General features: G+C 47.3%; 1 protein-coding gene across 6 annotated transcripts in view; it reads left to right on the top strand.

Annotated features, from left to right (window-relative positions):
- Positions 1-1,880: 1,880 nt before the first annotated feature.
- Positions 1,881-14,529, top strand: part of FGFR2 (fibroblast growth factor receptor 2) — a gene marked incomplete at its 5' end in the record, with an annotated part of 99,279 nt that continues 86,630 nt past the window's right edge. For 3 of the 6 annotated variants that reach the window (XM_082674337.1, XM_082674335.1, XM_082674334.1), the window contains one exon: positions 1,881-2,046. In XM_082674337.1, coding sequence (XP_082530463.1) covers positions 1,881-2,046 — 166 coding nt within the window. The remainder of the gene's footprint in view (positions 2,047-14,529) is intronic. The other 3 variants (XM_082674333.1, XM_082674336.1, XM_082674338.1) reach the window with 1 other exon arrangement.

Raw genomic sequence — 14,529 nt, 5'->3', positions numbered from 1 at the left:
AGGAGTTGTGCAGACCTGCCGCCCTAGGCCTCCATCTTCCAGAGATTTGGGAAGGGGGTGGCCGCGGGGCCTGGACCTGGAAATGGCTAAAAGTCAGTTTCTGGTGCAAGCTGTTGGGATGAATGAATGGTTTGGGATTTAGCTGAGGTCACTTACTGTCCACCTTTCCCTGCCTAGAGCAAAGGAAGCTCCTCTAGGCTGGGACAGGTGGGCGAGGCGGCTGGGGAAGCAGCCTGGGGCCCACTCTCCTGCTAGGATTTAAGATTGTTCCTGTGAGGCAGAAAATTCCCATGCATTCTGGAAATGCTTAGTAAGTCAATGAGAATGTTTGTGTGTTTCCCTCCCACGTGTATGTAGAAATAGATATGGAATTATCTTTTGAGGCTCTTAACTTGAAGAGGAAAGAAAAGTTGGCCAAAAAATCCTTCAAGCAGACTGAAAACAGGGTGGGCACACATGCTTTTCTTGCTTGTGCCGTGAATCACACCACTTCACGTGTGCTTTCTTTGAAGCAGAGATTTTCTTTATTCCTCCTCTGGAAGTGGTGCAGCATCCTCTTTTCCCTTACCCACTTTAATCCTTAGTTAAAGCTAAAAGTTTTTTCTGATGTAGCTTTGGGGAGGCTCCAGCAGTATTGAAATCGTAGTCATAATTCGAAATATCAAGTCATGCAGAGAGCGTGGGGTTTAGAAAGTTCTCACCCCTACCCTCAATCCTATAAAATGTGGTTCATGCATGTATAGTTCACAGAATCTGACTGTGTCGATTAAATTCTCTAAAGTTTGTGCATTTCGGTTCTATACTTAGTAATTGATACCTAACAAATTTAAAGTTATTTGGAATATCTTAAGTGCGGAAAATTTTCTTTGCCTTTGGATCAAATGAGTGAACAGAATAGCAGGTTGGGCACCCCCTTGTAATTTCTGCTCTGAAATTTTAGCCAGTAGGTTAGCATACTGAAAGTTATTGGCCCAATCACATACCTTGATAATAATTTACATATCAGCAGAAGCAGCATCATTAATAAATGCCTGTGATATTCATCAGAATTTGCATTTGCTCCACTTCTTAACCCACTCTGTCTGAAGACATTCACTAGGCCTGGGTTGCCATTAGTCATAGTGGAACGGGATTCAGCCTTCGAATCTCTTTTTGGATCAGCTGCTTTGAATGTATTGCAGTTCCGTTCATTCTTTGTAAGTGGCTGCTTGGCGAAAGATTGAAATACATTTCTGCATTTGAAAATGAATCTCGACAAGTGTAAACTGGTGGGAATTTTTGGTCGCCTTCCTGGGGTTCTTTTTACTTTGCTTGTCTCCCTTCTTCCTGAGGGCTCCAGCCCCCAGAAGCAGATGCCTCTGAAGCGCAGTTGGCCTGAGAGAAGTTAACGAGAGGCTGGATATGCCAGCCCGAGCATCATTAACTTGCTTTTGTAGTTGCCCTTGAAGCTAAGGTCACGCTGCTTCTGCTTCTTGAGGGCGGTAGAGGTGACAGTGGGTAGGAGAAGAGAGTACACTTTGCCTAACTGAAGTGGCCGCACGTATCTGTGTCCTGTAGCTCCTCTTTTTTTTATCTCTGTTTCTTAAAAGTAGGCTTTCTAAACGATCAGCCTAACACCTTTTGTGGACGGGTCTGGTGGAAACCCCTGGGACTCACGTGCGGATGGAAGGCATTTGCAGATAATGAAAAAGAACTGGGTTGAAATGAATTGGAGTTGGGGAGGATTTCACTGACTTGCCGACTCTCTCCTCTAGAAGCTACAGCAGCAGCAGAAGTGGCTGCAGGGCCAGCAGAGGCTGTCACAGCACCTCGGTTCCCGAGCCCACCGCCGGCTGAAGGCGTTGCTGCAGGCAGTCCATGCTCATAGAGGAAGTGTGCAGATGGGATTAACGTCCACATGGAGATATGGAAGAGGACGGGGGATCGGCACTGTAACCATGGTCAGCTGGGGGCGCCTCGTCGGCCTGGTTGTGGTCACCATGGCAACCTTGTCCCTGGCCCGGCCCTCCTTCAATTTAGTTGAGGATACCACGGTGGAGCCGGAAGGTAAGTTGTTTAATTTCACTTTCAGGGTACCAAGTTTGTTTTGGGATCTGTCCGGGGAAGTGGCACTTAGGTCGAGGCCTGTCTGAGAATCAGCTGCCCCTTACGTTGTAAATGAGTCTTCCAAGAGCAAGGGAGAGTGGGCTGTCTGCTCCCCGCACGCCAGAGATTACGAGAGCAGGTTCCCAGCTGGGACACTGCAGGCAGAGTGGGGTAGTTTGGTGGTTTTTTGGCATGTGCGTTTCTCTGACCTGGGTGAGGGAGACAGCGGGCAGTTTATCCAGTGCCCAGGAGAGCCGCCGAAGGGGAGCTTGTAGCTGAATGCCATCTAGGGCTTTCTGCAGGAGCATGCTTACCGGAGAAAGTTTTGCTCACAGTGTAAAGAATTGCTGTTTTCTGACAAAAGGAGTCACTAAGGGAAATTGCCGACATCTGAAATGCTTACATTTTATTTTCATTGTCTAAGGAGAAAAAGCAGCCTCTGAAGTTCAGCACGGAGATGCTTGGCACATTACATTCTTTTGAGCCATTGTAATTCATAATACTTAAGCAGTACGTCACAAAGCGGTAGATTCTATTTTAAGTCAATTTGAAGTGTACCTGGGCCTTTCCTGAATTTCTGAGAACTTCCAGATCTAACAGGGCGTGCGTTGGTGTTTCAGCTTTGGAAATTGCATGAAGGCAACACATTATGCATTTTGGAAGGTACAGAAAGGCGTGAGGCCAGTTGTGAGCACCGAACAGGGCTGAATTATCCCGCCGGGCAGATTTGGAAACTCTTCCCAGGTCCTTCCAGAGATGTCGGTAGCCAAGCCCTGACTCGGTGCAGCACTGAAATCTGTCATCAGGAGGGAATATCGGTAGCTGAGCTATTTTTCAAGTGGTAATCTGAGAATAAAACGGCAGATCCTAGCACTCATCGCCACTTAATGAACCTGTTTGCTGAGAGCCCACCTGGTGCCTGCTGAGCTCGGGGGCCTGAGTGGGCTGGGGTCAGCTCAGCTGTTCTGGAAAGGCACCCAGCACAGAAGAGGACCGCAAGCCCGTCTAGGACCACGCGGGAGGGAGGGCTGTGTCCCCATCCGAGGGGGGCTCCTGCTGAGACCCCGAGTCAGGAAGCATAAAGGCATATCTTTTTCTAAGACGGAGGGACTTCTTACCGGAAGCAGTCCAGCAGTCGTGAGATGAGGCTCGTGCACTTTTTCTTACACAGAGGTACGGAGGCTTTATAATGAACAGGTGCGGTGACATCGCCGAGGTTTCCAGATCTCCGGGAAGGAAATCTTGTAGGAGCTTGTGTCTGTGACTACCTCCTTGTGACATAAGCATGGCTGTAATGTGCAGGGGTGATGATTTTTTTTTTTTTTGCGGTACGCGGGCCTCTCACTGCTGTGGCCTCTCCCGTTGCGGAGCACAGGCTCCGGACGCGCAGGCTCAGCGGCCATGGCTCACGGGCCCAGCCGCTCCACGGCATGTGGGATCCTCCCGGACCGGGGCACGAACCTGCGTCCCCTGCATCGGCAGGCGGACTCTCAACCACGGCGCCACCAGGGAAGCCCAGGTGATGCATTTTTAAAGGGTTTAACTTGAGGGAAAAGGGTCCTGGTTTCTGAAAGTCATGCCTGTACTTCTTTAATTTTGCTAATAATTAAAATGGATGTTTCTCTAATTGCCAGTTTTCCGCCGAGTGCGTGGCTCAGCCCACACGGAGGCAGCTGAGCTGGGATTTCCCAGGAATGGCCCAGGTTAGGAGGAAAATGTCATTTTTCATTTAGACTTCCAGGGCAGCATTATTGGGAGTTTATTTCAACATAAAGTGTAAAATGGTCCTGGAGGACTTCTTTTTATCATATTTAATTATTGAAGAGAGTTTAAAATATGTGTGCACATACTGGAAGAAAGAGGTGAGGCAGAGAGGGGGAAAAGCAGTGGACAGGGATGGAGTCCGCACGGTGGTTCTTGGTTAAAAGTGTGCATCCAACAATGTGAGTATCGTTGGAAGCAGGTCTTCCCAACTTGGCATCTGTGCGCTTGCGGGTTGAGGGGAGGTGCCTGAATTCCCTGAAATGGTAGGTCATATTTTGCAGATGTCCTTCTGTGCATATTTCGGGGTTCATAGCTTCTATGAGGTTTGTGTCCAGAGTTGTGAGAGGTTAAAAAAAAAAAAAGATTTAGTGGACCCCACAAAAGCCTGCAAAGAGGTGACTTTGGAAAAGCTCACAAACCCCTGGACCTCAGTTTCCTTCCCTTTCTGTCGTCTGAGGGTTGGCTAAGACAGTCTTCAGGGTCTCTTCATTCGTGCTAAATGAATATTTATATCCTCAGAAGCCTTCTGATGACCTGCCTCAAAAGCTTGCTGGGAGATTTAGGTGGGCCTGGACGTGAAGTGCGGTTAGCACAGGGCCTGGCGTCTAATGAGCACCTGGGATGTGTTGTCATCATTGTTCCCAGTGAGCTGGGCACATGCATCTTCCTGGTCCCGTGGGCTGGCTGGGTCAGTTGCCACAGTGTCAGGAAACATCTAGGCTTTTGGAGACAGTTGAGTAGAAAGTTGCTCTCTAATGGAGGAGGCCCTTCGTGTTTCCAGGCAGCTATGTTTGTTTGCTTTCTGTAGGGTCTGTACTTCCCCTTCCAACTGATTTGAGCCCTAAGATGAGTTCTTCCAATGCCGGAGTTTTGCTTTGGTGTCAGAGGTTGTTAGGAAGGTAATCTAATTGTAGATGAGGAAGAGGAGATTTTAGCAACTGGAAGCAGACTAAGTAGGGCAGCTCCAGTTTAGGCTGTGGTACCAACGAATTGGAGAGAGACAGACAGAGAGTCCCCCATCCATGTGTGTCCATCAGTCCCCGTCTGTCCTCCATGGTGAGTTTAACTGTAGCTTTGGTTAAAATAAGTTCAACCTTGACCTTCTAGTGCACAAGGCCTTATCTTATTTTTGTTTTGCTAATTGGGAAGCTCAGTTTAGATAATGTGTATCGGGCTGGACCAGAGGAAAATTTGTGTGGAGAAAAAGGTAACTAAGTTCCAGGAAGGAGCCCTAATGCTAGAGGGTCCTTTTCCAATTGTCCCAGCTTTGTACAGTATCATGTCATCTATCATCACCCTATCCCATCCATCATCATATCATGTATCACATCATCTCATCTACCATGTACCATCATATCATATATCCCATCATCTGTCATATATCATTTGTCTCTGGACACATTCTGAAGTGGTGGCAGTAGGTTTGGGTCTACTCAACTGACCTAAGAAGAAAATAATCTCTAGAAGATTTTAGTTAATATTCCAGACTAAAAATGAATATTTTCAACTGGTCATTCATTTTTGTAGGTGACCAGCTGCGAAGGGTTTAAACTCAGTTGACTCGAAGGGGCCAGTAGTCCTCAATGCCAAGTACTGCTCTGTTGATTAAGATTGTAATTATTTAAAGTATAGTCAAGCTTGATTACCTTGGGGTGGAGGCGACTCTTACTTTCAAGTTCTTCCTGACATTGTCACCTACTCTGGTTAATTAAGTCATTGTTGACATTAACCACATCTTTGTTTACATCAGCCCAGTAGGAGCTAAAATAAAGGGCTTTTCCAACCCAAAACGCTTTATTACTTTTCCACCCTCCACAAAGTGTCATTCTGAAAAGCAACAACCTGGGAAGAAAGTAGTATGCCTTTTTTTTTTTTTTTAATCAATTTTTGGGCAAGGTGATCCTGACTGATGTGAGTTGGTCCAAAGTTCAGTAGCAGAGAGATTGAGCATGGGGTCCACACGGAGACCTCCTTACCTCAGATTTTTCCAGTATGGTTTAAGTCCTTTGTTAGAAGTATTGTAAATGCCATGATATCAGCCATACGCATTTAATTGCAAGTTAAAAGAAAAGAAAAAAAGAATATATCCGCATACCAAGAATGAATGATTTAAAATAATCTTCTGTTTTGTATTATCTGCATCTTTGTTCCTCAGTATGTGTTAATATTTAAGAGTTGACTGTAACTTGATAGCTTAGGAACAAGGACTTATTCTTGGTAAATTAAACCAAACGTAGGCTTATGCAGTTCAATACACAACGAAGTACACATTCTTTATTAGTATATAAAGTATTTCACAATTCATAGACAAAGAGCTGTGTTTAATATTACTTCTAGAGCAAAAATTTGGCAAGCCCAGAGAATTGGTATTTGTATACTTTCTGTACTGGCTCGCTCTCATCCAAATTCCAAGTGTGTGTGTGTGTGTGTGTGTGTGTGTGTGTGTGTGTGTGTGTGTGTGTGTGTGTGTATTTTGCCTTTTTATTTTAACCAGTTAAAACACTGAGTACCTACTAGGTGACTAGTCCTTGCTAGGCCATAACTGAAGACTTGTTGCTCAGCTGAGGGTGAGAATTCAAATAACTAGAGCAATCCAATATGAGATGTTTCCAATATCAGACTTAATGAATAATTACATGGTTATGAAATAACTGGGGTCGTGTTTAAACAGGAAGAGTTTTGTTTAATGTTTGTGTTCTCAGTAAAATGTGTCCAGGAGCCGTCCCATTTGTAGTCTCTTGTTTGGGTATTTACTTATCCAGGGTAATTGTTAAAAGGCTGCCCCCCTCTTTCATCAGAGTCTGGCTTACTTTTACGTTTCCATTAAAAATGCTGTCTAATCTTAGTCTTTAAAGGAAAATGTGGGAAATTGATTTTTGGGTGCCGGCATCTTAGGCTCGGTAGGAAATACAGCTAGTGTGCTCCTTTCCGCTGTGTCGGTTTGACTCTTAGCAGGGTGCTTGCCTTGGTAAGCAGTTCAGAAGTGATTGTTTGGAAGTTTTTCAGGCTGTCCCACAAATGATTCTGATCCAGTGGGGTTTATGAGGCTGTGCAGAAAGGCCCATGGTCTTTATTATTATTTGGTTTTCCTGGAGGGATGACTTTAGCCTTAGGTTTTGCATCCTTCTTGTGCTTTTGCTGCATCCAGGTGGGATTTAGAGATGGCTCTGCTTTTCCGGCTTCCCTGGCATTGCAGTGCCTGATGCCACACCCTCACCCCACGTCCTTCTCTCTGCCTTACCATCTTAGCAGTAATTTCTTTTAACTGATGGTGACAGTGCTGAAGGCCATATGTGGCTGAATCGTGAACCTAATGTAAGGGCTGAACGTTTGGCCTTAAGCCAAAGAGGTGGGTTTCTGATCATTATATCCAAGATGAACAAACCCCGAAGAATTCAGCTTTGACTCCTTAGAGGCTTAGAGGCTCTTGAACTGGAGTTTTTAAAGCTACGCACAACTCGTGTTCCATTTTGCGGACAGTGTTTATCTTCATGGGAAGCCTTAAGGCTTTCTGGCAGCCTGAGAGTCTGCACAAACTGGCCACTTCCTCCTGCTTACCCAGATAGACCTGGAGTGACCCAGCCAGGTTCAGCTCTGGCTTTCCTGGATCAGGGAATGGGAGGAGGTGGGGAAGGGAGCTGAGGCCGAGTTCTGTGAAGAAGTCTGGTTGAACAAGCTGCTGGCCTTTTCACTATGATGGGCCCCCATGTCTTGGAGATGTCTCCTTTTGAAATTAACAAACGTCACACTTTTCCCAAGTTCTTTTTCCCCCGTGCTCTGATTGTTACTACCCCGGTTTTGGGCATGACAGGAAACCCAAAATGGTAGCCACGTCAGTGGTAGATGGTGGTTGCAGGCTTTCACTGGCCTCTGTTTGTGTAACTTCAAGCTTTTACCGTTTATATAATCATGTAAAAGGATATTTTAAATTATCAGGCTAGACCACTGTTGTCCATGAAGAGTGCAAATCAAGTAGAATAGGCATGCTTTAGAGTTTCAGTAATTTTGGTTTTAGGAAACTTGTACCATGATGGAGTTTTAAGATGTTGGGTGTGAGCTGTTGTCATTTATTCCACTTTGGAATCCCATAAGGAGTTACGTCCCATTCTGGACTTTTGCCATTTCATGTGAATATTAAAAATTTCAACTTCTTTTTGACTGTACTGAGTCAGGGAGCTAAGGTGTGGCCTACTCTTTGCTCTACCCCTGTCCAACTAAAGCATGGTAAATTCCGAGTCGTGTCTGAATGGAATGCACATATATAGAATGTCGGGTCGTGGTGAACGTGTTTTATGGGGAGGTCAAAAAAATAGCTTATAAGGAAAAGACTGACAGATTCAGATTGAGGTCAAGGGACATATATATTTTATGATTTATATACAGCACTTGACTTGAAAGAAAGAACCCAGTTCTGAGCTCTGACATTGATACGGTAAACTCTGTATATATTGTCATGATTATTTTCTAACACTAGAACTTCTTCTGAGTTACTATGTGTGACCTCTTTTTAAAGGCCAGTTTACTGTTAAGTTTTGCCATACATAACCAGCTGTAATGTTTTAAGAATATCAGGACATCAAAAAGTCCAACTTTGTGTGTTGCAGGGGGCAGGGGGGGTAGGAGGTGGGGGGGGTGCTATAAAATGTATGGAAAGATCTTTGCAGTGGTGAGTTTAGGGTTTAAACTCTTTGAAAACCCTTACACTTCAGATTGTGAGTAGACAGTGAGTTTGCCCCGAAGGAGTGTGGCTGCCTTCAAGGCACCTCCTTCCTTTGGGAATTCCATGGCGGTCCAGTGGTTAGGACTCTGCGCTTTCACTGCTGAGGGCCCGTGTTCAGTCCTTGGTCGGGGAACTAAGATCCCGAAAGCTGGCTGCACAGGTGGCGGCCACCCCTAACCTCCGCCCAAAAAAAGGCACCTCCTTCCCATCCCACTAAGCCTCCTGGATCTTGACCAAAACTTGTTGCCTTTTTAGCTGACCCAGGCAGGCGCACAATTAACTATACATCCTAGGGTTCAAACAGAAAATCACTCAGATCTCTAAAAGACCAGGAATACTCTATGTTATTATCGTAAATTCTGCATCTGACTTTTTTTTTTTCCGTAGAAATGAATAAAATCATTTAAAATGGTATGTAATGTGCTTTCTGGGGACCGAAACTCACAGAAGGAACTTGGCCTTGGGAGCTAAACAAAGCAGATTTGAATCTTTCCGTTATCTACTGGTGCTGTGACCTTGGATAAGTTAGATAACCTCTCTGAGCCTCTCTTTCTTTATCTAAAAGTGGGTCTGATAACATCTATCTTGAAAGGGGGACCATGAGGATCAAATGCAAGTAAAGCCCGTACAGTAGTTCCTGGCAGATAGTAGGTGCTCAGTAAGTGCTAGTTTCCTCCCTGCCCCACCCCACTTCCTTGTAGAGGTAAAAACCTGAGATAGGATGTCAAACCAATATTTCTGGGATGTTTACCCTACGATATACAATGACAGATATTCTGATGAGAGGCATTTACTTTAATTAAAGTAGAAAGGGAGCCTGTCCAACCCTTTGTATTATCCTGGGCATTTACAAGTGTGGACCCTAGAAATGGGGTCCTCTTGCTGCTTGCAGTCCAAATGGTTCAGGGTTGACATTTTTTTTCCCTGTCGAAAAAAGTCAGTTGCGGCTGTGTAATAACGGCTGGATATGTGCTTCATAAGGAGCAATATATTTTGGCAAGGAGTTCTGTGCTTGGGGCTTCCAAACAAAGGATTGTCAAGAGGCCCTGTGAAGAAGGATGGAGAGGGACTTCCCTGGAGTCCAATGGTTAGGACACTGCACTTCCACTGCAGGGGGCACGGGTTCAATCCCTGGTCAGGGAACTAAGATCCTGCATGCCACGCGGCACAGCCAAAAAAAAAAAAAAAAAAAAGAGAAGGATGGAGAGAGGTTTATGGGATGGGTTGGTGGGGAAGGGGGGTGTCACATGCTCTGCTTTTGTCCTGGCCCGTGAGGGGAGCTCCATAGCATGTTATGATAGGCTCTGCCAGGTTGGCCTGTGGTGACTTCCCCCGGGCAGTCTGCTGGGCCTTCCTTAGGTGAACAGGTGGCTGGGCTTCCAGTCTTCGTGGAAGGGAGCTCAAGGAGATTGTTATGGTACCCATGGTACTGGGGGTGTGAGTGGGGGTGGGCAGTGTGGATGGGGTCATATTCTATTAGCCCATTCCTTGAGAGGCTGAGGATGCAGGTGGTGGTAACAGTAATTCTTATTACCATCTATTAAGTGCCTGCTGTGTGTTGGACATTGTGCTAGGTGCCTTGACATGTTATCTCTAATCTCTTTCCCCAGTTTTATTGAGATATAATAGGCAGCACTGTTTAAGATGTATGGCATAACCATTTGAGTTACATATATTGTGAAATGATTACCACAATAAGTTTAGCTAACATCCATCATCTCATACAGACACTAAAAAGAAAAAGAAAAAAATATTTTGGGATTAACTCTCTTAATGACAGTCACATATACCAGCCACAGAGCCGTGTTAACTCTAGTCATCACGCTGTACATTATACCCCTGGTACTTATTTCCCTTCTAACTGGAATTTTGTACCTTCTGAACCACCTTCCTCCAATACCTCCTCCCGCCACCATCTCTCAGCTTAGTAATGCAGCTGACCCCAGCTATCCACATTCGCATTTTATGGCTGAGACTCTCGGAGATGAAACGATTCCTCCAAGGCCCCGTAGGTAGTGAGTGCGTGTCCAGGCCTTGGGGTACATTGATTGGTGCAACAAAGATTTCCCAGTGGCCTCCTCTTTCCTGAGCAGGTGGCTCTTCTGTGGAATACTGTGGGGAGCTGCTCATTCTTAAATCTGTCATTTGACTCTTAAACATGTAAGGACAGTGCTGGTTGATGCAGTTTCTTCTCATCTGTCCACATCTATTCCCCTAAAGCTATTTGAGGAAAAGTCGTAGACGATAAAACCATTCCAATAATTACCACTTCGTGGTTCTTCTGGAATGGCCTCTGGTGGTATGTCGCTTATTGGTAAGAAGCTAACCCTCTCTGCTGCGCAGGAGACCAGAGGGAGACTGCGTGGAGTCCCAGATAGTGGCATGCGGCAGGAGTCACAGCAGGAAGGGCCGGCCCGCAAGGCAGCAGCACGAGGCCATCCCGTTGTCCTCGTCCCAGGTGCTTCAGGCGGTCTGCCCTGGGACCTACTCAGTGTTCAGTTTTGGTCGTCAGTTTGACATTGCGTCAAGCTTTTCTTCAGCATTTCTGGTTTGAGGTTGGGTCAAGGCCTACCTCTGCAGACCGGTATACCTGGGGCTCCTGCAACCTGTGGTCATGGACAGATACTGAGCCCTCTAATGTCAGAAGCTAGGAAAGCAAAAATGAATAAATAAATAAAAGGTGGGGGAAGGGAAAAAATTCCCAGAACGAAAGGGCAGAAGCAGCAACACCTATATACTTCCTGTAGCCTTGGCCAGGAAGGGTGTCCCGAGGGAAAAAAGAGGCCGGGGTGCAGAGCCTGTTTTTAAAGCAAACGAAGTTCAGTTTGGTGGTTTTAAAAAAAAAAAAAGAAAGTGAACTCTGAGCGGTTCCAGCCCGACGGGGAGGTGAATCAAGCCTGGTTCAGCCAGTTGCACTCCGCGCCGGCCACCTGCTCGGTGACGCAGAAGACGCAGGCATCCAGAAGGGGGGCTCCGTGTGGGTGAGAGGTTGTAGGATGCTTGGCTGGAAGGTGACACTGCGCGGTTCCCTCTGAGCCTCTCAGCCCTGGTGCGGCCGCAGCTTCCAGAGCCAAGGTCATTACCACGGCACACCTTTCAGATTGCAGCATCGTTGCTGTGACTCCTTTGAGTTTGTCCCCCAATTATGTTGAGACCCTGCTATGTCCTACTGTGTGCTGGGCTCTGTGGGGATAGAATGACAAGCAGAGAAGTCTCAAGTCCTGTTGAATTGGGGGGGACGGGGGGCGGGGGGGGGACGGGGGGCGGGGAAGGGGACTGGCATTTGTCAAATACTTGCAAAGAACGAAGGGGCACCTTCCAATCTGAGGTGAAGGTAATCCGAAGTAAAAGCATGGTGTGTCTCAGAGGGATTCGGGGAACCCCGAGGAGGCCAGTGTGCTAGAGATGGGGCTGCGGAAGCAGGCCAGGCCGGGCGGGGCTGGAGGCAGCCTACGTGCCATGTTAAGGGTTTTTCTGGGTCTTCCAACCGTGCGCCTTCCTGAGGCTGGTCTTGCAGGCAGTGGGTGCCGCCTTGATTTGCTGGTAAGTTCACCGCGTTGGCCCTAGTCAGCCCCGGCCAGGTGTGCCAGCTAGGTTGCTCTGTGCCCACTTTGGGAATCCTCCTGACCTCTCTGCTGTCCGGTAAGAGGTATCTACCCTTAAAGGTATGGCGAGTCAGGAGGTCACGGGCAGCCCTCAGCCGCCACTTGAGTGGGGCATCTCCTCGCTCCTTGACGGTCTGGAGCTGCAGTTCCTTACCAGACCCACGTGGATGCGGGTAGACGGCCCCGGGGAGCCAGGGAGACCTAGTGAACACGATTCTGGTCCCCTCTCGGGGGCTTCACCTGGGCATTCAGAGATTCAAACAAGGCTTCCTCCTCTTTCTATGGAGAGGGGTGCACAATCTCAGCTTAAGAAAGGACCTGGTACTCCCTGTCCACGTCTTGGGAAGCCAAGACGCTGGGGAGCCGTGCACAGCCTTTCCAAGAGCAAATGCTCCCAAGGGTTTTGAAAGGGGCTCTATTAGGAGGTAGGGGCTCTTCAAAGTTTGTTTCCTTGAAGTTTTTACCTCTCTGCAAATAGGCGGCTTAGGGTTGGGGAGAAAGGTTAACCGCGGTGGCGCCTATCTTAATTTGGAATTTCCTGAATGAATGTGGTTTCAATCCTCAGGCACAGGATTCCCCTAGGGAGACGTTTTCTTTTCTCTGCATATCACGGGAGAAAAGTGATCCCTGTGGCTTGTCGTGCCTTTCTGGGTCTTGCCGGGCCCCCGGCTGGGAATGGGCCCTGCCCACCACAGAGGCTCCCCGCCCCCTCTGACTTCAGGGAGACCTCTGCCAGGGGTGATTCTGATCGAGCTGCTCGCTGAAGACCCCTCGGGCTAGGAATCTGTGCCTTCGCCTGCCCGAGCCGGATTTCAGCGCTGGCCGGGCCTGAACTTGTTGAGGCCCGGGCTGCCAGATCAAACCCATTCAAATGAGGAGGCCCATCTGTTTCCCAGCATCCAGCTGCTGTCCCTTCATTTGCAAATGGCTGGGATGCTGCTGGAGGGGGGACCAGTCTGGGGGACACATCTGCAGGCTCCGAACGGGTGTTGGAACTGGGGTCCTGCTGAGAGAAGAAAGGCCGAGCCCTTTAAGTAAACTTGCTGAACAGTACCCCCATAAGGTCCTGAGTTGCAGAACCCGAGGCAGCCTTGCCCTCAAGGAGTAACTCTTCACCTCCCTCTCTCCTCGTCAAGCTTCCTGTTTTTTTCCCCTCTCATTTGCAGCTGGGGCCACTTTAAAAGTATTCATGTATTCAGAACGTACTCGCTGAGGGAGGGGCTCGGGAAAATGTCCAGTAGGATTTGGACATTGATCTGACCTTTACGGGACTTAGAGGGCAAATGTATCCCCTGGAGTTGGCACCACTTATGTCAGTAATGGGGCCATGTGAGCCACAGGTAACACTAAGGTGGAAAGGCGACCGCCCCTGAAAACTTGCTTCTGAATGTGGTCAGGCTGCTGGCTTTGCAGCGTGCTCTCTGGAACGCAGGCCAACTACCCCGCTCACTGGAGCCCAGGTCCTCAAGCTAGTGGCCTCTGGGTCTGGCGTTCAGGGGGTTTCATGGCCTGCTGTCGGGGTGCAGTGAGTCATCCCTGAGCCCAGCTGGGATCCTCTTTTCTAGGGAGTTCTTTGGGGGGTTACCATGCCCCCCATACAAATACCAGTTATCTCAAATTTGTTGGATGGATGAATAGTAAATGGTATTTTAATAAGCCACAGGCTTCTTCCCTTACAAAAGTAATCAAACAGGTGTTGTACATAGCCGTTGATGACGACGACTCTCACAAGATCCTTGGATGTTTAGTTCCATTTGAGAACATTCCAGAAATCCCCACTTTGGTAACTTACATATATATGATGTGGCAGATTTGTTCATTTGAAAGAAAACCCCTTTTTAAAATCAGACAAATTCAAATTGAGGTTCCCATGTGATTGGAAAAATGTAATCTGCTGATCAGTTAATATATTACTCAGCCATAAAAAGGAACAAAATTGGGTCATTTGTAGAGATGTGGACGGATCTAGAGACTGTCATACAGAGTGAAGTAAGTCAGAAAGAGAAAAACAAATACCGTATATTAACGCATGTATGTGGAACCTAGAAAAATGGTTCAGATGAACCGGTTTGCAGGGCAGAAATAGAGACACAGAGGTAGAGCACAAATGTATGGACGCCAAGGGGGGAAAGCGGCGGGGGGTGGGGTGTTGGTGGGATGAACTGGGAGAGTGGTATTGACATGTATACACTGATGTGTATAAAATGGATGACTAATAAGGACCTGCTGTATAAAAAAATAAAATAAAATTCAAAAGTTAAAAAGAAAATGTATCAAGCTACAGCCCACAAGCAGGAGCCTGGCCTGCTCTGGCCACTGCTGAGGGGTAGGCAGGCAGGGCACCCCTGCCGGGGT

The sequence above is a fragment of the Grampus griseus genome (assembly GCF_964374135.1).
Source record: "Grampus griseus genome assembly, chromosome: 16".
Classification (NCBI taxonomy): Eukaryota; Metazoa; Chordata; class Mammalia; order Artiodactyla; family Delphinidae; genus Grampus; species Grampus griseus.
The sequence above is the reverse complement of the archived record's forward strand: the minus strand, read 5'-3'. Positions and strand labels throughout refer to the sequence as shown.